At 40.0% G+C, this 27,551-nt stretch overlaps 1 protein-coding gene across 7 annotated transcripts in view; it reads left to right on the top strand.

Moving 5' to 3' along the window:
• Nucleotides 1–27,551, top strand: part of dlg1b (discs large MAGUK scaffold protein 1b) — a 386,920-nt gene that overhangs the window by 319,478 nt on the left and 39,891 nt on the right. For all 7 annotated transcript variants that reach the window (XM_041206085.1, XM_041206028.1, XM_041206037.1 and 4 more), the window contains 2 exons: nt 12,150–12,264; nt 24,914–25,090. In XM_041206085.1, coding sequence (XP_041062019.1) covers nt 12,150–12,264; nt 24,914–25,090 — 292 coding nt within the window. The remainder of the gene's footprint in view (nt 1–12,149; nt 12,265–24,913; nt 25,091–27,551) is intronic.

Consider the following 27,551-nt stretch of genomic DNA (forward strand, 5'->3'; position numbering starts at 1 on the left):
TGAAGACTTGTGCTCCAGATCTGTGCACCAGCCAAACTGTTTTAGCTACAACACTGGTATCTAGCCAAGAATGTAGAAAATTGCCGAAGTATGTCCTGTCCACAAAAACCATGACACATCGAAACTGGCCTGTTTCTGCCCCATCAGTCTACTTCTAACATCAGTAAAATGATCAGCCATGATCGTATTGAATGGCAGAGCAGCTCGACAGGCTGAATGGCCTACTTCTGCTCCTATGATCCTCATATTAGAACAAGGACAAAGCACTAAAGGAGTATGGAATGTGACTAGATGAGATTCCAAGAGTGCTGTACCACTATGCAGTGTGTAACAAGTGTGACACAAGAGATTGCTGACAGTGATTTGATCAGTATTGGCTTTCTCATTCAAGATTATTGATGAGCAGTGTCTTGCTCATGAGAGAATGGACATTTGCAGAATGATGCAGAAATGCTTGGTCCATCATCCTCTGTGCCATCTTTGTCAAAATCCTTTCCCTCTTACCCTCATAGCTTTTTGATCAATAATTCAGTAAAATAATGGAAGGTGTCATCAACAGTGCTATCAGGCGGCACTTACAGAGGAATGACCTTGCTTGGGTTCCACCAGGACCATCACCTTGAGGGCAATTAGTGAGGGTAACAATGCTGGCTTTGCCAGCGAGGCCCACATTCTGTGAAAGAATAAAAAATGCAATATGTACTCCTTAATCTCTTCCCCTTTTGTATTTTATATGTTTATTCTTTATAAAAACATGCAAGCAATCTTTGGTCAGGAATAGCTTGCATTTGCTTATGTCAAAGAATATCTCCAATAATTTTCTAAGGTAGAAAAGTAGATAGAAATTATGGATCAAGTGACAAGACATAAGACAAGATTTGTCCTGAGGTGGTGTAGAATATTCAGCAGTGGGATATTGGAAGTTGAGGTTGGTACTTCAACCTCAACTCAATCTAAGTGAGCTGCCAACAGTAATCTCTGGGAAGTTTTGAACATCCAAGGCTTGATTTCGTGTAGGCAGTTGGTATAGAAATAACCTTGAAATCAGTGGTAGTAGGAGGCCACAATGCTGTCCATGTGGAAACCACCCCTGTAATTGCACTTGCTGCTGTCACCATAGAGCAATATATGGATGATAGATGAGAACCACTGATGGGAGCATTGGACTACCCCAAAAATGGTCTTGCAGACAACATAGGAATTGAATCATGAAGAGCTCTAACTATAGAAATTGATGTTGGAGGGAAGTGAAGGCTGTGAGCACTTTTGGAAGGCTGAGTGAGGGAGAAGATTTTGACAAAGGGTGACCAATTGCTGACCTTGATGAAGGGCAGGGTAAAGAAATATTACCCTGCCCTTCGTCAAGATAATGGAATGGTTGGGGGAGTTTTAATAATCTGATGTGTACTATACCTTTTAAAACAAATTTTGTTATGTAAAATCACATGATCTTGTCATCCAATAGCACAGTAGCGCAGGCAACCTCTGTAGAGTTGAGTTAGAGTCTGAAGAGTAAAGTCCAGTTTTGAGTTGTAAGCACACAAGTGTAGCTGCTGAGTTCATTTTGTAAATAAACAGAATGTGTTTCTTCTAAGACCTTCTCTAAATTCTACTGACCTTCTCTGCCTTGGTACCAACTCGGTCACCCCAAAACAATCGTGCAACCCAGATCCTTTAGCCCCAACAAACCAAGGGCACTGGATTCAACAGGAGTCTAGAACCAGGGCACACAATTTCAAAATAAGAGGAGAGATACTTGGGGCTGACATGAGGAGACATTCTTTTATTCAGAGTTGTGAATCTTTGGAATTCTCTATACCCCAGAGGGCTGTGGAAGCTCAGTCATTGAGTAAGTTTGAAGCAGAGATTGACAGGTTTCTAAATACCAATGACATAAAGGGATATGGGGATAGTGTGGGGAAAAGAGCATTGAAGTGAATAATTTACCATTCCATTTTCCTCTACCATCTATTTCCATGGTACAGTTTCTCCACTCCTAGCAGTCAAACCAGTTCTTCCACCTTGTCCGCAGACTCAGAGTGGCTTTCTCGGGACATATAGAAAGTACGTGAGCGGAGTGGAGGTGGTATAGGGCACTGACGCAAGTGCAGAATTTAACACGGGTTGCAACTTTGTGATGGAATTGTAGTTTTAAAGCTTGTATTTTTTTGGGACAAAGCCTAATGAAAAAGGGAAGTGAAAGGGGGAAACTGAGAAAGGAAACCAAGACAAAAACTGAGATTGGAAACTAAAACTATTTGTTGAAACTATATAAAAGGAGACAGAGCCATCAGAACTCAGAAGTAGATGATCAGTCCAGTGGTGTAGTACAGACGAGCTGAAGAAGACAGAGGCTAGATTCAGAAGTTGGGCATAAGCAAAGATATGGTTGCTGCAGCTATTTCTTTTACTTGAAGATGACGTTGGTGGATCTATGCCATCCAGATTGTTGTAAGCAGAGTTGAGGAGGGTCCGCAGACATGTGCTCTTTTTGGTGATGACTGTGCCTGTGGTTGGTTGTGCACTGCTGTAGGCTGGGAATAAGGTTAAATCCATGAAGAAGATCTGAAATTCTTTGTGAGAAAGATAAAACTCTGAAAGATTTTGTGACTCAGATTGGTGACATATTCCAAGCCAACTCGTAAGATCTGTCCTAATTGTATCCACCGCTTAATGTGTAATTTATCGTCTATAATTGACCTTAGTTTGCCTTTTAGTTCATGTTTGACTTCTGTTGATTCTGGGCTTTAGAGTATAGGGCGGGTTAGCTAACAGTATTTACTGTTCCTTTTGTTTAACTCTCGTATGCTAAAAATGATTTTGTTTAAGCTGTGGAACGGATTAATTCTTTCAGTTATAACTGGGATTTCAGATTCTTCTAAAAACAAAGTTGCTGGTCTCGACCAAGATCATCACAACACAGATTGGTGATGAGCTCAGATTTTATGGCTGCAAAGGGATACCAGCATGGTTAGCCATTGGTTGTGCCAGAGAATCCACAAATTGGAGCTAAAAGGAATATTGTACCTTCCCAGGATACCCAAGAGCCTGGGACAACTGCATGTTAAGAGTTGAGCAGGTTACTGGCAATAGCTAGAGTTGGAAGTCAACAAGGGCAGGCTGCAGTGAATTGAGAAGAGGGAATGAGAGGAGACCTAGAGAGCAGTGGGCATCCTCTAATACAGAGTAGCAGCTATTAATCGTATCTGAATGGTCAAGAATATATAGTACCTACAACATAAAACTAAACATCAAATCTGAGCTGTTTATAAAATATATTAGATGAAACAGTGCAGGTACAGGAATGGACGATGCACAGACATGCCAAGCTCGTGCACATGTGACAACGCATTGAGATCAAACGTCTAATCAGCGCAAACCTGTTGCAATCTCCATTACTAAATCGATACCGCAAAGAAATAACCTTAGAATGTTTTCCTGTCTGCCAATAAAGCAAATCCAAATCTCTCGTTTCACATCACAATGATTCACTAGGGCATTACCATTGATTGTTGTCAACTCCACTGCCAATATGCGGACACTGAATCGAAAATTGAGACTATTGCCTGCAGCCAAAGCTATTGTACATTTTGAGCTGCGATGAATAACGGTTTCAGTTTTGTGAGCAGATTTTTTTTTTGTTGTCTTTCATTTAATGTGTTGCTGCCTTGTAAGTTGTAGAATGAAAATTTATGCTTTAAACACCAAATGCATGTTAACTGTGTGATGCTAATTCGGTGAACTTAACTACAGTTTTGTATTTATCTAGAACTTGCTTGTGTGAATTGTGTTAAAGGGTTAGAACACCGTGAAAGTGGTGTATGCAAAGAGATTTGAAAAACTGAGGCTATGTCGAAAGGAAGACAGGAAATTTGTCTGTTGTGATTCTGTTTATATTTGATTACAAGATTAATCGAGTGACATTTGCTTATCAGTGCAGCTTATAGTGTGATCTTGATTAGACTTATTTACACCCCAGACAAAGGAACTTTAGCACAGTTCTATCCAAAAACCTTTTAAATAGTGTTGGCATTTTAGTACTTGATGTGAGCAAATCTCAGGTGCAAAATCACTACTTCTCTCTGGTTAAAGTTAGAACACCGAGTGTATCTTATTTTTTTAAATTGTATTTTCTGTTAGGATGGCAGTGTCTGAGATACAGCCTAGGGCCTGAATTTGGCCTGCAGATCCATTCGTTTTCAGCGCTTTCCCTTATTCTCATAAAGAATGAGATAAATAACAATTGGTTAGCATGAAGCCTTTCAAACTGAACTTGACGATAAACTTACAAGTTAAGAAAGGCTGCTTCTTTATAGCCTCAGTAATGAAGCAGTTCTCTGGTGGAGTGAATTGCACAGGTGTTCGTACTTAGCTACTATTTCTAATCTACATTAAATGAGCTGCATTTCAAAACCTTGTCAAATTTGTTGAGGACAACAAAATCAGAAGTGCAGGACAGATGGAAGATGCTCCAAAATATTTACAAAAGGATGTAAGTTGGCCACTTAATTGAGCATTACAAATGGACAATTAAATTTAACATTAATAAGTGTAACCTATTACACAATGGTCAAATATTCACACCATAAGTACACAGTAATTGGTCTGTCCAAGAGGAGGAAGGCATTATAAAGGACTTGGGAATGACAGTTTGTGTCTGACTATGTAAATGAAGGGCTTGAAAAGGATACTGGGATATATATAATCAGAAGTAGATTATGCATCTCCAGAGGTTGTGCAAAGAACAAAAAGACTGGCAAATGTTTTAGACCATGGGCTATAACAAAATATTACAACAGTTCAGGCTTCACACCCTAGAAAAGGAGTTTGAGGGGGATGGTTGAACCCTCTGAGGTATCTACAATATTAAATGGTATAATTAAAAAAAAACACATAATCAAAATTGAGCCAATAACTAAAGCTAGGGCACACAAGTTTGAAACAGCTACTGGGAAAAATTCCTTTATTTAGAGATTTCACTATTTTAGATTAATGCTTATGATACAGGACTAGCTTTTGGAGGTCTGGACAAATAATCCAAGACAGGAATTCAAACCCCTCCACAGCAGCTGGAGAATTTAAATTCAGTTAAATGAACCAATCTGTAGTAAAAAGATAGTATCAGTAATAGTGACCATGAAACTGCCTGGTTGTTGTAAAAACCCATTTGGTTCCATTAGGGAAGGAAATCTGCTAACCTTACCCAGTCTGAGCTTTGTGCAAGTCCAGGTCCACAGCAACGTGGTTGACTCTTAGCTGCGCTCTGAAATGTGCTCAAGTCACTGGGATGTATCTCACTGCAATCAAAATGTCTAATAAGAATAAAAACGCACAGATCACCCAGTATTGGTCCAGGTACTAGACACCACAAAGGCACACTCAACCCAGTCAACCTTGCTAAGTCCTCCACACGATCATCAGGAGACTTATGCCAGAATTGGGAGAGCTCTCACATAGATTGTCAAGAAACGGCCTAAAATAATCATATTCAGTGAATCAGACCTTGCAAGCCGTGCCCCACACTCGACCATCATCATCTGTGGGTATGTCTTTTTCCACCAGAGGTGGCAGCACAGTGGAATGTAGTCATGGGAGAGTGGTCTTGGAAGTACTCAACAATGAATCCAGACCACACGAAGTCTGATGTCATCAGATCAAACATGGGCAAGAAAACCTACTGTCCTCCCTCAACTGAAGTATTAGTACTCCTCCACATTGAACATCAATTGGAAGAAGCACTGAGGTAGCAAGGGCACAGAATGTACTTTGTTTTGGGACTTCAGTGGCTCAGTAACACTGCAATTGGTTGAGCTGCCAGAGTCCTGAAGGACATGACTGCAATGCTGCCATGACAGATGGTGAGAGAACCAACAGGAGAAGGAAAATACCCACTGGAATGCATCTTTAACCTGTTGCAGTTGCAGGACAGTATTGGTAGAAGTGACTACTGCACAGTCTTTATGGAGACCAAGCCCCCACATCTGCACACTGAGGCTGTCCTCCATGTTATGTGGCACTACCACTGTGCTAAAAGGGATAGATTCAGAACTTATCAAGTAGCTCAAAACTGGGCTTTCATGAAGTAATATGTGCCATCACTAGCAGCAGTATTGTATTTAACCACAATCTGTAACCTCATGATCCAATATATCAGCCATCCAAGACAAGGGGTCAACCTTGATTCAATGGGAAGTGTAGGAGAACATGTCAGGAGCAGCACCAGGAAGCCCTTAAATAAGGATCCAAACTGGTGAAGCCAGAACATAGGACAATACACTTATTAAATATTGGAAGCAGCATGTTCTAACCGGAGCTAAGCAATGCCACAACGAACGGGTCAAATCAAAGCTCCGCAGTCCTGCCACATGAGTCATGAATGGCAGTGGACAATTGAACAATTAGCAGAAGGCAAAGGTGCCTTGAACATCCCCATCCTCCATGATGGCAGAGCTTAGCAGGTGAGTGCAAAAGACTAGGCTCAAACAGTTACAACATCTTAGCAAAAAGTGCTGAGTGGCTGATACATCTTGGCCTCCTGAGGTGCCCAGCATCACAGATCAGCCAATTTGATTCATGATATCAAGAAAGAGCTGAGTATGTTGCATATAGCTATGGGCCTTGACAACATCATGGCTGTAATTTTGAAGGCTTGTGCTCCAGAACTAGCTGCACCTCTAGCCAATCTATACCAATACAGCTGCAACATTGGCATCTGCTTGACAAAATGAAAGATTGCCTGGGTTTGTCCTGTCCACTAAAAGCAGGATAAATCCAATCCAGCCAAATACTGCCCATCAGTCTATTCTCATTCATCAGCAAAGTGATAGAAGGTGTTGTCGACAGCGATCTTGATGGATTGCCACCGTGCATTTTAAAAGAATCTATAAATGAGATGATAGATGCACTATTACATATACTAAATAATTCAGCTAAAAATATAGTACCAGAGGATTAGAAGATAGCTAACATCATACCTATATCTAAGAAGCGATATAGAACCTGTCCAGGGAAAAATAAACCAGTCAGCTTAACATTATTGGTGGGAAAAATAATGGAATCCCTACTACAGGAGAAAATCGAAAAAAAGTAAAAACCAAAGATACGGTGATGAATATTCAGCATGAATTTCTGAAGGGAAAGTTTTGCTTGACCAACCTCGTTGAGCTCTTCAAAGTTGTAACTGAGGGTAAAAAGTAATGGAGTAAATATAACTTACCTAGATTTCTAAATTCCAATTTCCCAAAGGCTTTCAATAAGGTGTCTAATTATTGGATGAATTGCAAGTGCAGCTGAAAGCTATGGAATTCTTAGCAAACAGACCTATTTCTGAAGTAAGGAAAGTCATTAATGAAGGAGCTGAAGATATTCAGACCAAGGACACTTCTTTGAGGAACCCTTACACTGATGTCTTTGGGCTATGATTACTGATTTCTGACAACTATAGCCAAAGTCATCTGTTACATCAGGAGTGACTCAGGCCACTGGAGCTTTTTCTCTTTCATCCCCACTGGTTTCAGTTTTCCAGTAACTCCTTAAAGGCACCTTTTAGGTTAACCATTTAGTTAATGTAAAGGTTAATAGTGAAAGAACTAATGAATAAGATCAAAGCATATGGCATCATGGACATTTAGCTGGCTACAAGAGAGAAAGCAGCGACAGAGATAAAGGGTAGCAATTTGGAAGGTGGAAAGCTAGGATCTCAGAATGATAAATCCTGGGACCACTTCACTATTTATGTTAATGATTTAAACTTTGGAATCGAAACATAATTTCTACATTTGCACACGAGGCCAAATTGGGGGTAATGGTCAATACTGAGAAGGACTACCACAAATTACAAGACACCATGAATAAGCTTGCAGAATGGGCATATAATTGACAAATGAATTTCAATCGAGATAAATGTGAGGTAGTTCACTTTAGTAAGAAAAATAAGGTAGCATGTTAATTGGAAAAATGAATCTAACTGGGGCAGAGGAGCAAAATGTTCTGGGAGTACAAATTGCAAAGTAGTAATGCAATTTAATAAAGCCTTGAAAAGCAGCAAATCAAGGACTAGAATTTACTTCTAGAGGGGCAGAATTGAAAAGTAGAGGATTTTTTATTCATTTGCTGGGTGTGGGCATCGCTGGCTAGCATTTATTACCCATTTCTAATTGCCCTTGAGAAGCTATGTTAAACTTGTATCAGACTTTGATCAATCTACACTTGCAGCACTATATACAGTTCTAGTAGCCATATAAGAAGGATATAAGATACTGACAACAATGCAAAAAAGGTTTACATGTGTCATACCAGAACTGCAAGGTTTTATCTATAAGCTAAGTGTGAACAGGCTGGGGCCTTTAAAATTGCAAAATGCTTTGACACAGTAGACAGTGTTTCCACTTGGGGAAGGACGAAAACTGGGGCCGCTTTTCTTTCATTATCAACATTTACGTTAGCTAATTGGTTAACCTAAAGGTGCCTTTAAGAAGCCATTGGAAAACTGAAGTCAGTGGGGATGAAGGAGAAAAAGCTCCAGTGGCTTGAGTTACATCTGATGTAACAGAAGATGACTTTGGCTATAGTTGTCAGTAATCATAGCCCAAGGACATCAGTGCAGGAGTTCCTCAGAGAAGTGCCCTTGGCCCAAATATCTTCAGTTCCTTCATTAATGACTTTTCTTATTCATAAAGTCAGAAATAGGTTTGTTTGAATTCCACAGCTTTCAGCTACACTAGCAATTCATCCAGTAATTAGGCACCCCTTGCCAATCTTTAGCAGGACCTAGGTAACACCTAGGGTTGGTCTAGCAAGTGGCAGGGAACATTCATGCTACCCAAATGCCAGTGCTAATCACCCCAAGCAAGGGAATTCCCAGCCACTTCCATGACGTTCAAAGGCACCATCATCACCAAGCTTCGCACCATCAACATTTTGAGGGTGGGGTTGGAACATCATTGCCAAGCAACTGAACAGGACCAGCTATATCAACACATTGACTACAAGAGTAAGACAGAAGCTGGGTACTCTCACCTCCTGATGCCTGAAATACTTTCTGCCATCTACAAAGGTTCAAGTCAGGAATGTGATGGAATGCTCACAGCTGAATGGGTGCAGCCACAACAATACTATAAAAGCTCAACACCATCCAGAGGTGAAGGAGTTTGCATGACCGGTGTTCCAGCCACTGGACTCAGAATCTACCCTCTCCATCACCATGCTATGGCTGTGTAGTATCTATGGAATATACAGTAGTGGTTTACCAAAATTAATTAGAGAGCATTTCCCTCCTCTGTCACTGTTATTGGTGAGAGGGACAAGAGCAGCAGTGTTGTGGGAATAATATCACATCCTCCAAGTCGCACATCATCCTGATTTGGGTTGTTCATCACCGCTCTAATGCCCTGTAATTTACCAATCTATTAATATTGTGTGAGTACACTCGCCACAATGACTACAGTGGTCTGAGAAGAATGCCCACCAGTACCTTCTCAGGATAATGGGTAACAAGGTTGAGCAGTAAATAAGGCCAGTGTCACCCGCATCCCAAGAGTAAATGATTAAAACTTTTACTAAATCTGTGTGTGCATGAACTGTGGCCAGTTTATTTTAATTACATCAGTCACCTTGGATAGCATGGAAGGAGTACATAAGATGGTTCTCAGCAGTTTCAAGTTTTGAAATAGGAAAAACAAGAGGAGGAGGGGGAAATCACATTAGTTCTTGGGAACATCGTCACCTCATGTTTCTGTCTAAGCCACAACCATTCTAACTTGGACATATTGTTGTTCCTTCATTATACTGGGTCAAAATCCTGGAACTCGCTACACATCACTGTGGGGAGGACCTTCACCACATGGGAGCATCTCCACTGCCTCAAGAGCAACTGTCGATGGATAAAAATTCCTGGCTTTGCCAGTGATGCCCACACCCTGAGAATTAAAAAAATAAATAAACTAGGCTGGTTTGATGTACTTCATTAAGAGACTCACTAGAGTGACAAATGTCTTGGGAGAAATGTTGCCTGCCTCCACCCTCCATGTAGGAGAATGATGCATACCACAATGGGAACCTAAGGAGGAGTGGGTAATGGCTAGCTAAAATGGTTGAGGGATGGGAAAGAATCACTTCTTATGACAATAGAAACAGGATTTCACTTTCTTCCTTTAACAATTCCTGGTGTATGTAACAATTGCACAAAGAGAACACAAAATATCTCATGTATATTCGAGTTATTCATGTTTCTTCAAATGAAAATCAAAACATGTTTTGTTCCAGCGTAAGCTTGCTCTAGCTTTATATATGAGTTTTGATTACTTAAATTGAAACTTGCATGAGTCTTATCTGCAAATTAATTAGCAGCTTAGCATATTAATATTGCATTTTTCTGGACATTTATTCTACATGATTGGATGATAACTGATAACCCTGCTGTAAACGGATCAATGCGTCTCTGTAGAGTCCAGAGTCTGGCTTCATCTGTTACGATGTTTTAGTTTACAGTCTGTGACCTCCATTGTAGCATAGAGAATCACTGCTTATCAGAAAGCTGGTTGTAACTGTACATACGGTGATCAGATGTTCCAATTGAATGCCAGTGGGGGAAAGGGTGGAATTTCAGGAGTGATCCTGAAAATGATGATCCATTTTGAGGCAGTTTCTAGTGCTGGTGGATAATGAATTAGGTTTGACAGAAAGCAAGTGAAGTTGCCTATGAAAAATTTCTTTTGAAGGAACTGTTGTGAGTATCATACTGCAAAACCTTCATCCAGAATGGGTGTACTTGAGATTAGCAAACTGTTGAGAATTGCACAATTTACCCTATAGAAATGTGCTTCATGGTGTTTGTTGTCATACTTTTTTGAGACAACTCAAAAACATGATATTAAATAAGCCAGTGATTTCAAAAGCCTAATACAAGTAGCAGGTTCCAGGCACAATAATACATAAAATGCTGAGTGGCATTGGCAAGTATTTAAAATATTCCTTGTACCTCATTCAATTTTTTTTTCAGAAGTGCTTTAAACTTAATGAGTCTGGGATTGTTTCCATGTTCTGTATTAATCTCTCGTGCTGTGAATGAAAGTCAAAGCTGGAAGATTTGTAGCATTACATTGTAGAGCAACTTCAGAAATGCTGGCAGCTGGTCTGTTCTGTTTCATTCTCTTGCTTTGAAATGCTTAGATTATTTTCAGTTAGTAATGCAGAGTTGTAAGGTGTGATTGTTTGCGGTACCTACAGTGCCACCTTTTAATTACAGAGCAGTGAAATAATTCAGTGCAGCAGCTTGTTTCTTTTCCTTCTATCCTGTTAATATTTATAGTATTAGTGTCTGTAACTGTTGGCGTTCAGAATTTTCCTTTAATTATTTTTGTCTGTTTTCCGTGGTTCAGTCATTGAACAACAGCTGTTAGCACTATATAAAACACCTGGTGTTAAAAGATATGGCAAATATATTAATTGTTAAATGGAAGCGAATTTCAGGCAGTAGTTTAACTGAGAAGCTCATGTGAGCCATGCTAAAATGGATTATAAAGATGTTTAGAGCCCCAAGATTTTACTATCCTTGGACAGTATTTCGGTTTACATGTGGCCTTACTTTCTTTGTTATTTTGTTAATAATGGCAGTTATTTCAGATGACATCAATGTATCCATAATGCACCAGGACTTTCATGCAAGAGGATTAATCTTCTTCATTCTTTGAGAAGTAATTCCAAGTTTGCTATCCAATCAATTTTATTTCCAATGTACTTTGCAATGCCTGCATGCAAATTAGTGTCTGGATTCAGCAGCTATCTATCTAGACTGATGTATGTTGATAGTTATGAGTAATTTCTGCACAACGATGGAGCAGAAATTAACCAATTTCCAAAGATGGTTTAACTTTGCTCTCACTATAATTGATAGATGATACTGTTCTCATTGTGTCTGAACTTCTTTACCTGAAATAGAGCCAATACTTAACAGCTTACATAAGTGTGAAAGCATGAAAATACCTTGATTGGCTAGTAACCTATGTAATAGTCAGTCTTTTGTCAAGCAGTGACAAAGCAAAATAAAGACTGTTGCTTTTATTAGAGGAGCTGTAATGTGTTTATTCATTGCTTAGCTAATAGGTGTGCAAGAGAAATACATATTGATTTTAGAAGTTTTTCTTTTCTAGAGTACAGCAGATTTGAAGCCAAAATCCATGATCTACGGGAGCAGATGATGAGCAGCAGCATTAGCTCAGGATCAGGGTCTCTGCGCACGAGCCAGAAGCGTTCCCTTTATGTCAGGTAAAAAAAACAAAGGCAAACTGGTGCTCCACTATTGAAAAGATAGCCCATTGCGTGCTGTGCTCTTTAAACTACAAATTGCTTTGTGCTGCTGTAAGGTTCCCAAATGTTCTTAATTCTCACTCAGCTTGAAATCTTATGACTATGCTGTTTCCATTCTCTGTGCATTGAATATTTGAAGTTATGTCTGTGGGTATCAGATGCTTGACATCAAAGGAGGAAATGTTGTCTCTGAAGTAGATTTGCATACATAAATATGTAAGATCTGTTTGTAGTTTTCCAACTTCTTTAATGTTGCCATGTTGATTATGAAGTTTGCATCTTAAATTATTTTCCATCCTGTTGAGTGAATGATCTTTCACTGTGCGTTCTGTAACTATTTTCCAGAAATGGCTTTGCCACAATTAATTATCTACTATTTGAATAGATTATCACCACTTGATTTGGATGTCGTTTAATTAATTATTTAAAAGTTCATTGGATCATCTTCTGATTCAGTAACAAGTAGAAATTTGTGATAAATAGTACAGCTGCTGCAGTGGCTTTTATGTCGCTCCGATATTTCTTCATTTTGCACTTCATGAGTAATGCCCCTCTGGGCAATTCTCTTTCATAAACCTTACCATCTCAATGTCTGGTATTCACCTGTTAACATGCTTAAGATTTTTTTCCAACACCACTTTTCATTTATTAAAGATTTTTCATTGGCTGTTATTGAATATGATACTGGTTGCTATGTCCAACCTCTTTGATTATTGCTTTAATTTGCTAATTACAGAGAATCTGTTCTGTTTATAATGTTGGGCATTTGTGAATGCTGTTCATAGAAAAGAAACATTGTCAACAGAACCATTACTTTTACATTAATCCAGCACCGTGCCATAGGTCTGTTGTACAGCACAGATCAATTATTTTTTTTTAAAAAAAAGCTATACTCACCATAAAATGTAAGTTTGTTGTTTTTCAGTCAAGATTTTTTCATCAAAAACATTTTAAATTAACTGAAGGCTATTTCAGATTGAGCAAAAAAGGAAAGTTAAATTAGTTAATGGGGTGAAATGAAGGAAAGCAAATGTTGCTTGTGTAAATATTGGCCAAAACCCAAAGGAGAATTCTCCTCCTTCAATTATTGTCATAGGATCTTGTACATCCACCTAAAAAGGCAGGCAGACTAGCAGAAGTTCTGAATAGAAGTAGAGAAAGTGTACTTGCCCGTTTCACTTATAAACATGCAAATTGGAGCAGGAGTAGGCCACTCGGTTGCTCAAGCCTGCTCCACCATTCAATGAAATCACGACTGATCTGATTGTAACCTCAACCTACCCTCGATAACCTTTCATCCCCTTGCTTATCAAGAATCTATCTACTTCTGCCTTAAAAATATTCAAAGAATCTGCTTCCACTTTTGAGGAAGAGTTTTCTGAAGCCTTAGCACCCTCAGAGAGAAAATTTCTACTCATCTGTCTTAAAACTGCCTTATCGTTCTAAGTTTTGCTGAGGAGCATTTCCTGGCTGAGCAAGTGAATTGCTTCCAATATTACTCCACCTTCAATTTCTTCCACATCTCCCACCTACACACACTATTTTCAGGAAGGTGCTTTGTGAAAGTTCAACTCAGACAGCGGTAGTGAATAATTAGAAACCTAACACGATGAGGCTAATGTGCCTGTGTCCCCACATGTTGATGTCTCAATGTACAGTTCTACAAGTTGCATTTAACCTAAAGTCATTGAATTGAATTATATATAATGCTGCCAATTGAATTAAATAAGTAAATGTGACTTTTGCTTTCTGCCTAATTAAATGATCATTATTCATGCCTAAGCCTCAATAATAAGTAGTGGTAGTCTATTTGAATACAAGGGTATCACAACCTAACCTAATCATGCCTCTCCACAAGTCTACCCTCCTGCATCTAATCAGCAGTAGGAAACATAGGCATGGTTTTCATTCCTTTGGAATCTGTGATCACTGAGGCCACTTACAGCACCATTGTGCCACACATAGATCAAATGATTTCATCGTAGATGGTGCAACAGACCTAAAACCTTCCTGGTTTAAAACACTCAGCTGATAGGCGAATAAATTAGTTGAGCCATAAAAATGGAGATTTGTTTTCTTTTCCAAAGTGAGCCAGGCACATTAGAAGCCATGACATCAAAGGTATTAGAAAGACTAAGCTACATTCCTTGGAAAAGGTCCAGGATTTGTATAATCTGAAGATAATTTGTGTAGATGTTCTTGGGTTGTGCAGAGCAGAGATAAAACCGTTTCAGTGTGGGCACAAAACTAAGATACATTTCACGCATCGGGCATATTCCGGAGCAACTGTGAAACATAACTTTAAATTTATGTTATAATCTTTAAAAACTTAAATTACCTTTTTATCAGAATAAATACATTACCTTTCCTGTCTAAATCCTGTTGTTGATGGTACATGTTTACATAATACGCACACAAATCAGAAAACATGCAATTTGTTACAAAAATAAAAATTCCTGGTCTGTCATCAATGTTTCTATAAACAACTACAGTAAACCTTGTGCTATCTGATACTCTTAGCATTCTCATGTAACCGCAATTTCTGACCGATCACTTTTTAAGAAGCCTATCACTTTGTGTTCAGATAATGCATTCTTTAAAAAAACTAATAATAATAGATTGTAAATCTGCAGAAGTTGTTTTTAGGCTTTACATTGAAATTATTAAATTTTTGCGTCAGTTTTGGTTATTGTGCCTGAATAAACACATACTGCACCTTGTCTTGTGTCCTGAGTAATGTAACTCCCTGTTAACAGGCATTTATGTTTAACAGGCATCACCCATTTCCCAAGTATGCCGGATACTAAAGATTTTACTGTATATTGATCTTACTAAATTATCAGGAAGGTCATGCCAGGAGTTGTTTATGTCAGGATTGTGTGAATGTCTGGACATTCAGAACTTTAAATGAGCACTGACGTACTAGACCACAGAGGGATTGATCTACCAAAGAGCACACAATGAGGCTATTAAAAAGCCTAAAGGTACTTGTGTTTTGCTTTTGTTCTGAACTGGTTTTGGATATTTGCAAAACCTGTGGTGGCTGGTGAGGGAGAGGAAGCTAAAATAAATGTTGTCATCTGCACCATGAATATATGGGCCCTCATTTTAGGTAATCTACTGTCAGAAGTAGTATCAAAGTAACCAAGTCTATTGAAGCAAATAGAAATTGTTCCACATAGTTCATGTACGAGATTGGCTGACGAATTGATAAACCAAACTTACAACTGATAACTTGGTTTTAGCAACATTTCCTCAGCAAAAGTCAGCCTCTGCCGTGAAAGAAACAAAGTCGTTCCAAGTTAGAGAAAATAGTTTCTCACCTAATAAATGATGAATTTCATGATTCTTCAGGCAATGATGGAAGGATAAAGGATGGAAATAACAACAAATTTATAATCTATTACAAAGTTAGAAATGCACCTCTCAGCAATGGCACAAAGGACATTTGAGTGAAATAGAATTGAATGCTGATTTAGAAAGTATATTGGTTAATTTTTTCAGTGTGCTAATGGTGTGTAAAATGCCTCCTGCCAGCAGAATGTTGGCTAACAGGTGCAGATTTATGTGCAAATGTTATACTGCTTGAATTAAAACATGGTGGCACCATTCCAAACATTATTACAATATATCCGGAATATACTGATTCTAGCTAGTGAACAAGGAGATATATTTTCTGAGGTTGTAGTAGTGGCATGAGCCCTCACAGGGCAGGAATGTCAGGAAATTGAGCCTGTGGCCCCGCTTGCCCAATCTTTTGGCTGTTCATTTTGTCTGCGTGATTTGAATATTCAAATTTGGCCCCTCACCCAAATGGTGGACTAGGGACTAACTGTTGTTTGTGAGTTGAAGTGAGCACAACAGTGTTCCTGGGGCCTGTCCATTCAAGCTGGCTTCCTGAAAATAGGCATGTGCTGTACTTTATCTCTGTCAGCACTTATACGGAACAGTACAGTTTTTGAACATGCTGGAAACTTCGGGTAAGGTTGAGGAAGTAACAAAGGGTGAACAAATGAAGATTTAATGATGCTTCAGGCATTGCGTGCACCCCTATCATGAAGATGCTATTCCAATCGTAGGTTTTTATGCAAATTGCCTGCCTTGATTCAGCATTATTAATCACATCCCTTGCAAGCCACCACTGGACTAAGTTTCTTCCAATTCCACCAATCCTGACTTCGAAGTAGAGCTAATTGGATACATGACAGCAGTTTATTTTAAAAAGAAAGAATAAGCCCAATGCTCGGGATCTTAGAATCTGGCCCTGCATTCCTTGTTCTGCAGCTCCTTGTCCTGATGCTCAGGGCAATATCTCCCCATCCTCCAGTGCTGTTTTCTGCGTCAAGACCATCTTCAGTTTGATAACATTTCTACAGCAGGCTGTTCTTGCCTTGTTAACTGCACTCCAGATCTTAATGAAGTGTACTCTGCCAGAAACTTGTCAGCACTGTCCCCCTAATGTTCTTTACAACGATCAGCTTAAAATCATCTCTATGTTGCGTGCCTGAACTGGGACTTGGACCGGTTACAAGTATCAATCACGGAGAAGGAGAGGTGAAACAAAGTAGTGATGCATATTTGGATCCTCCTCTGCTCCCCTATTTCCCCACTCTTTTCATCTCCCTCCCTGCCTGCCTGCCCACTGTTCCATCCTTTCTATCTATTCTTTTCTCTTCCTACCTATACCGTACCTCCCCTTTCAGAGAATGTAATTACAGAATGACAAATTTACGTATGCAGTTTCCATTTATAATTGTGGGTGCAGGAATTTATAACAGAAACAAAATAGGGAAAGGGGCAGAAAGACTTGCGTTTATATAATGCCAACCACGTCACCAAACACCTTGTATCCAATGAAATAATTTTGAAGTATTTTAGGAAATTGTCGAAACATGGCAAGAAATTTGTGCATAGAAAACTCTCAAACAATGATGTGATAATGATCCATCTGTGGCTTACTAAAAGAATTTAAGGACAGTACTACATTAAAAGAATAGTAGTAAGTCTGGGGATGTTTTACAAACCAGCAAAGGACCACCAGAAAGTTAATAAAAAAGGAAAAAATAGAATATGAGTAAACTAGCCAGGAATAAAAGCAGAGTGTAAGAGCTTCTGCAAGTATATTAAAAGGATAATAGCAGCTAGATTAATCTTTGGCCCCTTAGAAGCAGAGACAGGAGAATTTATAACAGGGAATGAGGAAATGAAAGAGACATTGAACAAATATTTTGTGTCTGTCTTCATAATAGAAAACACAAGTTACATATCAGAAATAGAGGGTAATCTAGTGTTAAGGACTGGAGGGAGATTAATTTAAGCTGCTCTGATTTTTTTCCTCTCACTACCCATCCGTAAACAAGTGATTTCCCCCTTTATAAGTGGTGGCATGTTTTCCCCAATCCTTCCTTCAGTTTGGAGTGATCCAATCCTCTATTAATAACCCCACAGCAAACTCGAGATCAGATAAAATAAGAGGGCTGATTTATTTTACACACATACAAAATACAGAAAGGGGTTTCACAATGTCCACCCCGTTTTGCACTCATACAATAAAAGAGGGATAAGGGAAAGAAAGGGGTGCAGGGCAAGACCATGATAAAAAATAAGAGTCATGGTTTCATGTGAGCCCAGAATCAAAAGGCCAGTGGTGTATCCCTTCAGAAATTAGCAGGCTGAAACTGTTGCAGGGTGATCCAACTTTCCAGCAGCAAGGCCTTCTGTGATGGAAGAAAGCAGAGATGAATTTGTCGTTAAGGCACAGATATAGAAGTTCCATTGTTCCAGTAGTACACAGTATAGATGAGGGCCTGGACAGAGCTCTTTCTGCTGCTACCTGTTAGATGACAAAATGGTAGATTGCCTGAGTTCAGTTCCAGATGGCAATTTTACAGGTTCTAGCAGCTTGGGGAAAGTCATGTGACATACCTCCCACTTCTCCTGGGTGTTACACAAAAGATAACTCTTCCCAGGTCTGGAATCTTGAGGTGTTTAATGGAGGAGTCAGGGTCCCTTTTGTCCTTTGTAGACATACTGTCACCGTTGGCCAGAATTATGCCTCAGATGTAAAAGGTGTTTGTGCATTTTTTTGGAATTTGATTGTCAGCAGTCAGAGAGGGCATTAGAACCTCTTTAGAGATAACGAGGTCCCTGCTATTTCTGAAGGTTAGAAATTCCTCTGGTATAAGTCATGGCTAGTCAGGGTAAAGTTTTGTCCATTTTTAGAATAAAAACAATTTTATAAAGTAGACAGGTTGACATAGATATATTCCTGTCTCCTGGCCAGGGCACTAGGGACTAAAAAGAGAGAGGAAATTAAGGTAATCAATATCAGCACAGATGAAGTACTGGAGAAAGTTAAGAGTCTAAAATCTGACAAATCCCCAGACCTGATGGCCTGCATCTTACAGTTCCAAAAGAGATAGCTGCAGAGATAGTGGATTCCAAAATTCTCTAGATTCTAGAAAAGTCCCAGCGGATTGAAATTAGCAAATCTAACAAAAAAAGGTGGGCAGGAGAAAACTAGAAACTACAGGGCAGTTAGCTTGACATCAGTCATCAGGAAAATGCTGAAATCTATTATTAAGGAAGACCTAACAATGCCCTTAGAAAATCATAGTTTGTCAGACAAAGTCAGCAGCTTTTATGAAAGAGAAATCTTGTTTGACAAATTTGAGTGTTTTGAGGATGTAATTAGTAGGGAAGATAAGGGAAAACCAGTAGATGTAATACACTTGTAAAAGCATTCAGTGAGATGCCACATAAAATATTAATATGCAAGATAATGTGGTTGACCCTAAAAGAACAATGGCAGCAGATACATGAGAACTCCATCATCTGCAAGTTCCCCTCCAAGTCACGCACCATCCTGACTTAGAACTATATTGCCGTTCCTTCACTGTCAATTGGAATATAATGTGAATAAGTGTGAAGTTACTCACTTTGGATTAAAAAACAGAAAAACAGAATATTTCTTAAAAGGTGAAGTGCAGGTGTCCAAAGTGATCTGGGTATCCTTGTTCATGAGTCACCGTTCATGGGCCCCAACAATATTCTGGCAATGGTACTGAAGACTTGTACTCCAGAACTTGCCACTCCCCTAGCCAAGCTGTTCCAATACAGTTACAACACTGGTATCTACCCAGCAAGTTGGAACATTTCCCAGGTACGTCTTGTACACAAAAAGAAGGACAAACCCAACCCGGCCAATTACTATCCCATCAGTCTATTCTCAATCATCAGTAAAGTGATGGAAGGGGTCATCAACAGTGCTAACAAGCAGCACTTAGCATCAATGAGCAGATTATTGCTCAGTTTGGGGTCTGTCAGGGTCACTTCCTCCTGACTTCATTTCAGGCTTGGTACAACATGGACAGAAGAGCTGAACTCCAAAGTGAGGTGAAAGTGACTGCCCTTGACATCAAGGCAGCGTTTAACCAAGTGTGGCATCAAGGAGCCCTAGCAAAACTGAAGTCAATGGGAATCGGGGGAAACTCTCCGCTGGCTGGAGTCATACCTAGCACAAAGGAAGTTGGTTGTTGGTCAGTCATCTGAGCTCCAGGATATCACTGCAGGAGTTCCTCAGGACCTAACTGTCTTCATCTGCTTCATCAATGACCTTCCTTCCATCATAATGTCAGAAGTGGGTTCAGCACCATTCACGACTCCTCAGATACTGAAGCAGTCCATGTCCAAATGCAGCAAGACCCAGACAATATCCAGGTTCGGGCTGACAAGTGGCAAGTAACATTCATGCGATGCAAGTGCCAGGCAATGACCATCTCCGACAACAGAGAATCCAACCATTGTCCCTTGATATTCAATGGCTTTACCATTGCTGAATTCCCCTCTATCAATATCTTGGGGGTTATCATTGACCAGAAACTGAACTGGACCAACCATATAAATAATGTGGTGCCAAGAGTAGGTCAGAGGTGAGTTCTGTGGCAGCTAACTCCCCAAAGCCTGTCCACCATCTACAAGGCACAAGTCAGGAGTGTGATGGAATATTTTCCATTTGCCTGGGTGAGTGCAGCCCCAACAACACGCAAGAAGCTTGACACCATCCAGGACAAAGCCTGCTTGATTGGTACCCCATCCACAAACATTCACTTCCTCCACCACTGACGCACAGTGGCAGTAGTGTATACCATCCACAAGATCCATTGCAGGAACTCACCAAGCCTCCTTAAACAGCACTTTCCAAACCCACGACCACTATTGTCTAGAAGAACAAGGGCAGCAGTCACATAGGAACACCACCACCTGGGAGTTCCCCTCCAAACCACTCACCATCCTGACTTGGAAATGTATCGCCTTTTCTTCACTGTCACTGGGTCAAAATCCTGGAGCTCCCTCCCTAACAGCACTTTGGGTGTACCTACACCATGGACTGCAGCGGTTCAAGAAGGCAGCTCACCACCACTTATTCAAGGGTAATTAGGGATGGTCAAAATTGCTGGCCGAGCCACATTCCATATAAAAAAAATAATAAAATTAGCATGCAAGTGCAGCAAATAATTAGGAAGATGAATGGTATGTTGGCCTTCTTTCCAAGGGGATTTGAGTACAGGAGTAAAGATTTACTGCCGCAGTTGTATAGAGCTTTGGTGAGAGCACACCAGGAGTATTGTGTACAGTTTTGGTCCCTTTAACTAAGGAGCGATATACTTACCATAGACAGTGTGCAATTGAGGTTCACCAAATTAATCCCTGGGATGGCTGGATTGTTTTATGAGGGGAGATTGGAGAGACTTGGTCTGTATTCCCTAGAGTTTAAAAGAATGAGGGATGGCCTCATTGAAACTTACGAAATTCTGATAGGGCTGACAGGCTGGATGTAGATGAGATGTTTCCCCTGGCTGGTGAGTCTAAAACCAGGGGATATAATCTCAAGGTAAGGGGCAGGCCATTTCAGACTGAGATGAGGAGGAACTTCTTCACTGAGGGTGGTAAATCTTTGGAAATCACTACTCTAGAGGGCTGTGGAAGCTCAATCATTGAACGTGTTCAAAACAAAAATTGATGGATTTCTGGAGACTAATGACTTCAAAGGATATGGAGATAGCACAGGAAAGTGGTGTTGAGGTAGATGATCAGCAATGATCTAATTGAATGGTGGAACAGGCTGGATGGCTGAGTGGTCTACTTACTGTTCCTGTGTACCTAAAGGGGCTACAAAGAGATTCTGTGAGTGGGCAACAAGGTGACAAATGGGAGTATGGTGTGGGCAAGTGTGAGGTTATTCACTTTGTAAGAGTGAAAAAGCAGAATATTTTTCAAAAGGTGTGCAACTTCTAAATGTTGATGTTCAAAGGGACTTGTGTGTGGCTTGTACAAGGAACAGAGTTAACTTTCGTGTAAAGCAAGTGATTAGGAGAACAAACTGCATGTTGGCCTTTATTGCAACAGGATCAGAGTATAAGAATATGGAAGTCTTGTTCCAATTGTACAGGGCTTTGGTGAGACCACATCTGGAATACTTTATGCAGTTTTGGTTTCCATATTTAAGGGAGGATATACTTGCGTTGGAGGTGGTACAGCAAAGGTTCATTAGATTAGTCCCTGGATGAAGAGGTTGTCCTATGATGACAGGCTGAGTAAATTTGGCCTATATTCTCTGAAGTTTAGAAGAATGGGATGTGATCTCATACAAGATTCTGAAGGGACTTGACAAGGTAAACACTGAGAGGTTGTTTCCCCTGGCTGGGGAAGCTAGAACTTAGGGCACAGTCTTAGGATAAGGGGCTGATAATTTGGAATGAGAAGAGGAGAAATTTCTTCATTCAAAAGGTTGTGAATATTTGGAATCCTCTATTGTTTGGATGCTACATCGTTGAATATATCTAAGGTTGAGATGGATGGATTTTTGGTGTCTCGGGGAATTACGGAATACAAGGGGTGAGTGGAAAAGTGGAGTTGAAACCGAAGGTCAGCCATGATCATATTGAATGGTGGAACAGACTTGACTGGCCATATAGTCTATTTCTGCTCTTGTTTCTTATGTCCTTATGACCAGATAATTGGTTTTTGTGATGTTGATTGACAGTTTAATATTAGCCAGGGCAACAGGAATGACTCCCCTCCTTCATTTCAAAATAGAGCCATCGATCTTTTACATCCAACCGAGAGGGAAGACAGCACCTCCAGCAGTGCAGCACTCCCTCAGTGTCATCCTTGATTCTTTCTTTGTGCTCAAGTCCTGGAGTGGGTCTTGAACCCAGAACCGACTTTGATGCAAGAATGCTACTCACTGAGCCACTTCTGACACAAGGAAGAATGTTTGAAGTGATGATTGAATTGCATGCCCTTGTACACTCATTTGCTATCATCTAATCCCACCATGCCTGAAGATGACATTAAGACACCCCATGTGCAAAGCTTTGGAAGATCAACTAGCATTTACAATAGTGAACAACTTTACTGTTGTTCTCAATGTCAAACCAGCAAAGGCTGTTCTTCATTAACCTGAAATATGAAATTAATTCTTGTAGCACCATTTCTAGTTTACTTACTGTGAGCTGCTGCTACAAAACCTCCTATATAACTCAGAACCCTGTTGGTCCCGGCCTGACTGTTGCCTGGACTTTTCTCAACCACATTCACTCAGTAACCATTAATCCTTTCAGCAATGTGTTTATCCCAGCTGTTCTGAGTGATCACTGCAGGAAAAACACCTGGCAAGCATTCAGCAGGTATCAGTTTATTAAAGACCCTTTTCATGATCAGAAACAAACCACAGGCACATTCATTTCTTTGGCTTCCAGATAGATGTCATTTGTTGTAGCTTGAAAAAATGTTAGCAGCAACTGACTTTAAACTTGTATGTTTACCAGAGAGAAACAATCCAAATAAGTAATTTACCATACTTAATTTTTTGTGATACCTGGCATCCATGTTGACGGCCCTCTCCATGCGTACCTGAGCTATCTCATCAGTGTCACATGATCACAGGTGAAGCTAGAAATTGTGCAAGTGCTTCCCACTTAACCAATTGTCCAAGGGTGCAGCTAAGATGAAATTTTAGATTTTGGTGTGCTGCCTGCATTTGAGGGAGGAAATTCATGACAGACCCCTTGCTCAAAGTGATGCACTGTTTCCCACTATCTGGTATTTTCTAATTAGGACGTCACTCGAGGCACTTGTGAGCCTTGTTTAGCAGACTGAAAACATGCAAGTGAGTGGAGTTCTTCATTCCCCTTCTGCTTGCCCCAACTCCCGAAGCAGCTTTAATTTTCTGAGTTTTTTGACCATTGTCACCCAAGGTATATTTACAAGCTCCCTTTCTGATGTTTCTCAAAGAAACCACCAGGCTTGGGAAATTAACTAGTGGCTCAGTGTACCAGATTTGTGTTCTAAAGCCTGAAGTTTGTCGGAGGACGGACAAACTGAAAGAGGCAGCTTTTTGAGATGCAGGGAAAGAATGAGTTAAAATGGGAGGTGGTACAATCAGCACAGATTTCAGTCTATTAAATTAGTGCCTATACTTCACATGAATTGAGATAAATGAGTTCTTTTTACCAGCTTCCAAGTCACTTTTATTTTAAAATTAAGTATCCAGAGAAAAATGATTTTATAATGTTAACACCCAAGATAAAGTGAAGCTAATTTATAACGAATGGCTTTCAATTTTGGAGGATGGGAAGAAATAGCATAATTGATGGGTTCGTCTGCACATGGTGACAACTCCAAGTTGCCTTGACTTTAATTGGAAAGGATAGCTTTATATAATCTTGAACAGTGACAGAGTGAACGTTAACATCAACCTCCTTGGATCGGCAAGCTATCGTTGGAAAATTTTTTTAAAATCATAATTTATTTTGAGTGTCTATTTGGGGGAGATTGGCTAGAAGTAAAAACTGAAAATGGCAGTTGAGCAGTCATTTGCAGATCGAAGAACAAGATTGCTAAAGCACGCAGGGTTAATGACTATAATCTTTACTAATGTTAAATTGTCTCCCTTGGTACCATTGTGTATTTTAACTGAATTGAGGTACATAAAGCTCAAGAAAATAAAGGAAATATGAAAATTCAATGCTGAAATAAAAATAAAATATGCAGGAGATAGGACTGAAGACCAACAAAGATTTTTGTAAGGTTGCAATAGGAGAGTGGGAGGGAAAAAAAATCAACTGATACATCAATCAGAGAGGCATTTGATGAGCTAAATGTTACCAGTCTTGTCAGTCTGCTTATTCATGCCCTCCCCTATGTAAACATTTTTTTGCAAACTTATTAAACGGCCTGTTTATCTTTTGTCTATAGGTCTGAAGTTGCACACATCAATAGTAAACTGTTTTCTCTTTGCAGGTGCTGACACTTTTGTATTTCCAGCATTTAGTGTTTTTAATGCAATATCCTGTATGTCTAACAGGTGAAACATTTTATAAAAGCAAAATATTGCGGATGCTGGCAATCTGAAAGGAAAACAGAAAATGCTGGAAAAACTCAACAGGTCATACGGACTCGAAATGTTAACCCTGCTTCTCTCTCCACAGGTGCTGCTAGACCTGCTGAGTTTTTCCAGCATTTTCTGTTTTTGTTTTGAAACATCTTATGATGAATTGTCATTACTTACTTATTGTGTTCTCCTCCATTGTGTCACTTTTAGAGCCTTGTTCGATTATGACAAGACCAAAGACAGTGGTCTCCCAAGCCAAGGCCTTAATTTCAGTTTTGGCGATATCCTGCACGTGATCAATGCATCAGATGATGAGTGGTGGCAGGCTCGACAGGTAACGCCAGACGGTGAGAGTGAAGAAATTGGAGTTATCCCAAGTAAAAGAAGGTGATTATCTTTTCTCAAGTTGGAATTTTGACGTTGAGGTAGTATTATTTTTTAAATGCAGTGTGCTTCTTAACTGCAAGGGCTGCAATAGCATTTCACCATTAAAATCCCACTTCTCTAAAGAGATGTTTTGTGAATGATATGAGAAAGGAAGGAGAAGCTGATATTTTGAAACCTAAAAGAGTACCTGCAGGCTACAAAGTGGCAAATTTATATTGTAGGAGGGTGCATTGGTGGTCTAACCTGTTAGTGCTAATGTGCAATGCAGAGGAGGATTTAAATGGGCTCTATTGCCCTCAATCTTCCTCGTATTTTTTCCCCTTAAATAAGTGTTGATCCTAGTTTTGCACCAATTTTAATATTGTCAGTGTCAATACTTTTCACAATGTGATTATATACCTCCTAGCATCCAATCAGAAATAGTGAAAGAAATCAAAAAGGAAATTAGAATTGGAAAAACCCAGATTTTATTTATCAGTTTAAGATAGACTATTTGTGTGGGTTAAGGCAAATTAGATGCAGCTTGAGAGTATGTGTTACAGATGGGGGAAGAGAGATAAGCTGAAGCCCTGAATTGCTTTCTGCCTATAATCAGTGTGGTTTATTTTTGAACAGGTAGATGTGTGTTCAATTTAGTGTATGGTCAATTTAAAGATTCCAGTAGCAGACTTTCATGGGTTTAAACAAAGAGGATTATTTATTCACACGCTCATTTTGAAAGATCTAAATGCTACACCAGTCACACACCGCACATTCCAGAAAGATGCAATTAAAGAAGATTGCATTTCTACAAGTATTAAATCAAAGCGATAGTTAACATTTCACATTTCTTTGAGAATACAGTGAGATGGAAAGCTTTTACCCACTCTTAAATTATAGTTCCAATTATTTCAGGTAGTTAGGGTCAGATATCAGGATTACTGCTGGATTCCTTCAATGAGAAGGCTGTTCAACAGGTAATGATGTCAGGCACTTGTGGCATTTGTATTAGGAAGTCCAATTTCTTTACAGGTGAACCCGGAACTCAGGAATTAGGCTGGGAGGCTTTTAAGTCTCTCCCTTTTTAAAAAGGGAAGGTAGCACAGCCTTCACCCGCAGCTGTTCTTTTGTTGGTGTTATTCTAAACCCTGCCCCCAGGACTCCTCTGAGTTTTTGGATAAAAGAATTTCAGAATCGGAGAATCAGTTTGTCACATGTTCAACAGCCATTGATATGCAAGAGAAGGTTTTACACACGTGTGGCTTACTGGTCTTGCCAGCTTTCTTTTGTTACATGACAAACCTGGAAACAGAGTCAACGGACTCTTGAGACTGTATTTTGGAGTAAGCTTTGAACAATGGCAAGTGTGAATTCCACAAAGGAGTGCTGTCTAGGTATATCCTTTCAGTGGTTGACCCCTGCCCATTATGATTCAATTTGGAACTTTCCTGAAGCTTGATAGTCTGTGTTGAAGTTGCAGAATCACCTGACCCCCTTGGCAGCCATCTTAACAGTTTGCAGTGTCAATTTTAAAATAAAGGCAATTCCAGACGAGCACAGTCCATGTTTAAAGTTATGAATATGACATGCCTTTAACTGGGCATGAAATTGAATTATGTGATGGAAAGAGAAACTGTACAGCTTGCAGAGGTTGATATTTCTAGATGTTAAAGGAGTAAGTTGCCTTATGTTTTATCACTTCAACAGAGAGCGAGGTTATCCCCCTCTATATCCTCTTGTGGTTCACATGTGCCCCTACAACAGTATCCTGGGGGTTACTATTGACCAAAAACTGAACTGGACTAACCATATAAATACTGTGGCTATAGGAGCAGATCAGAGGCTGGCAGTTCTGCAGAGAGTAACTCATCTCGTGACTCCACAGAGCCTGTCCACCATCTACAAGGCACAAGTTAGGATTGTGATGGAATACTCTCCACTTGTTTGGATGAGCGTAGCTGCAACTAAACTCAAGCTCGGCACCATCCAGGACAAAGCAGCCCGCTTGATTGGCACCCCATCCACCACCTTAAACATTGACTCCCTCCACCACTGACCCACAGTGACAGCGGTGTGTACCATCTACAAGATGCACTGCAGCAATTCATCAAAGCTCCTTTGACAGCACCTTCCAAACCCGTGACCTCTACCACCTGGAAGGACAAGGACAGTAGATGCATGGGAACACCACCGCCTGCAAGTGCCCCTCCAAGTCACACACCTTTCTGACTTGGAACTATATTGACGTTCCTTCACTGTCGCTGGGTCAAAATCCTGGAGCTCCCTCCCTAACAGCACTGTGGTTGTACCTTACACCACATGGACAGCAGCGGTTCAGGAAGGCAGCTCATCACCACCTTCTCGAGGACCATTAGGGATGGACTGTAAACGCTGCCCTAACCAGCGACGCCGACATCCCATGAACGAATAAAAAGGTTACTGGAAAGCACAAGATTTATGTCAGATCATAATTGTTATCCTG

The sequence above is a fragment of the Carcharodon carcharias genome, chromosome 2 (assembly GCF_017639515.1).
Source record: "Carcharodon carcharias isolate sCarCar2 chromosome 2, sCarCar2.pri, whole genome shotgun sequence".
NCBI lineage: Eukaryota > Metazoa > Chordata > Chondrichthyes > Lamniformes > Lamnidae > Carcharodon > Carcharodon carcharias.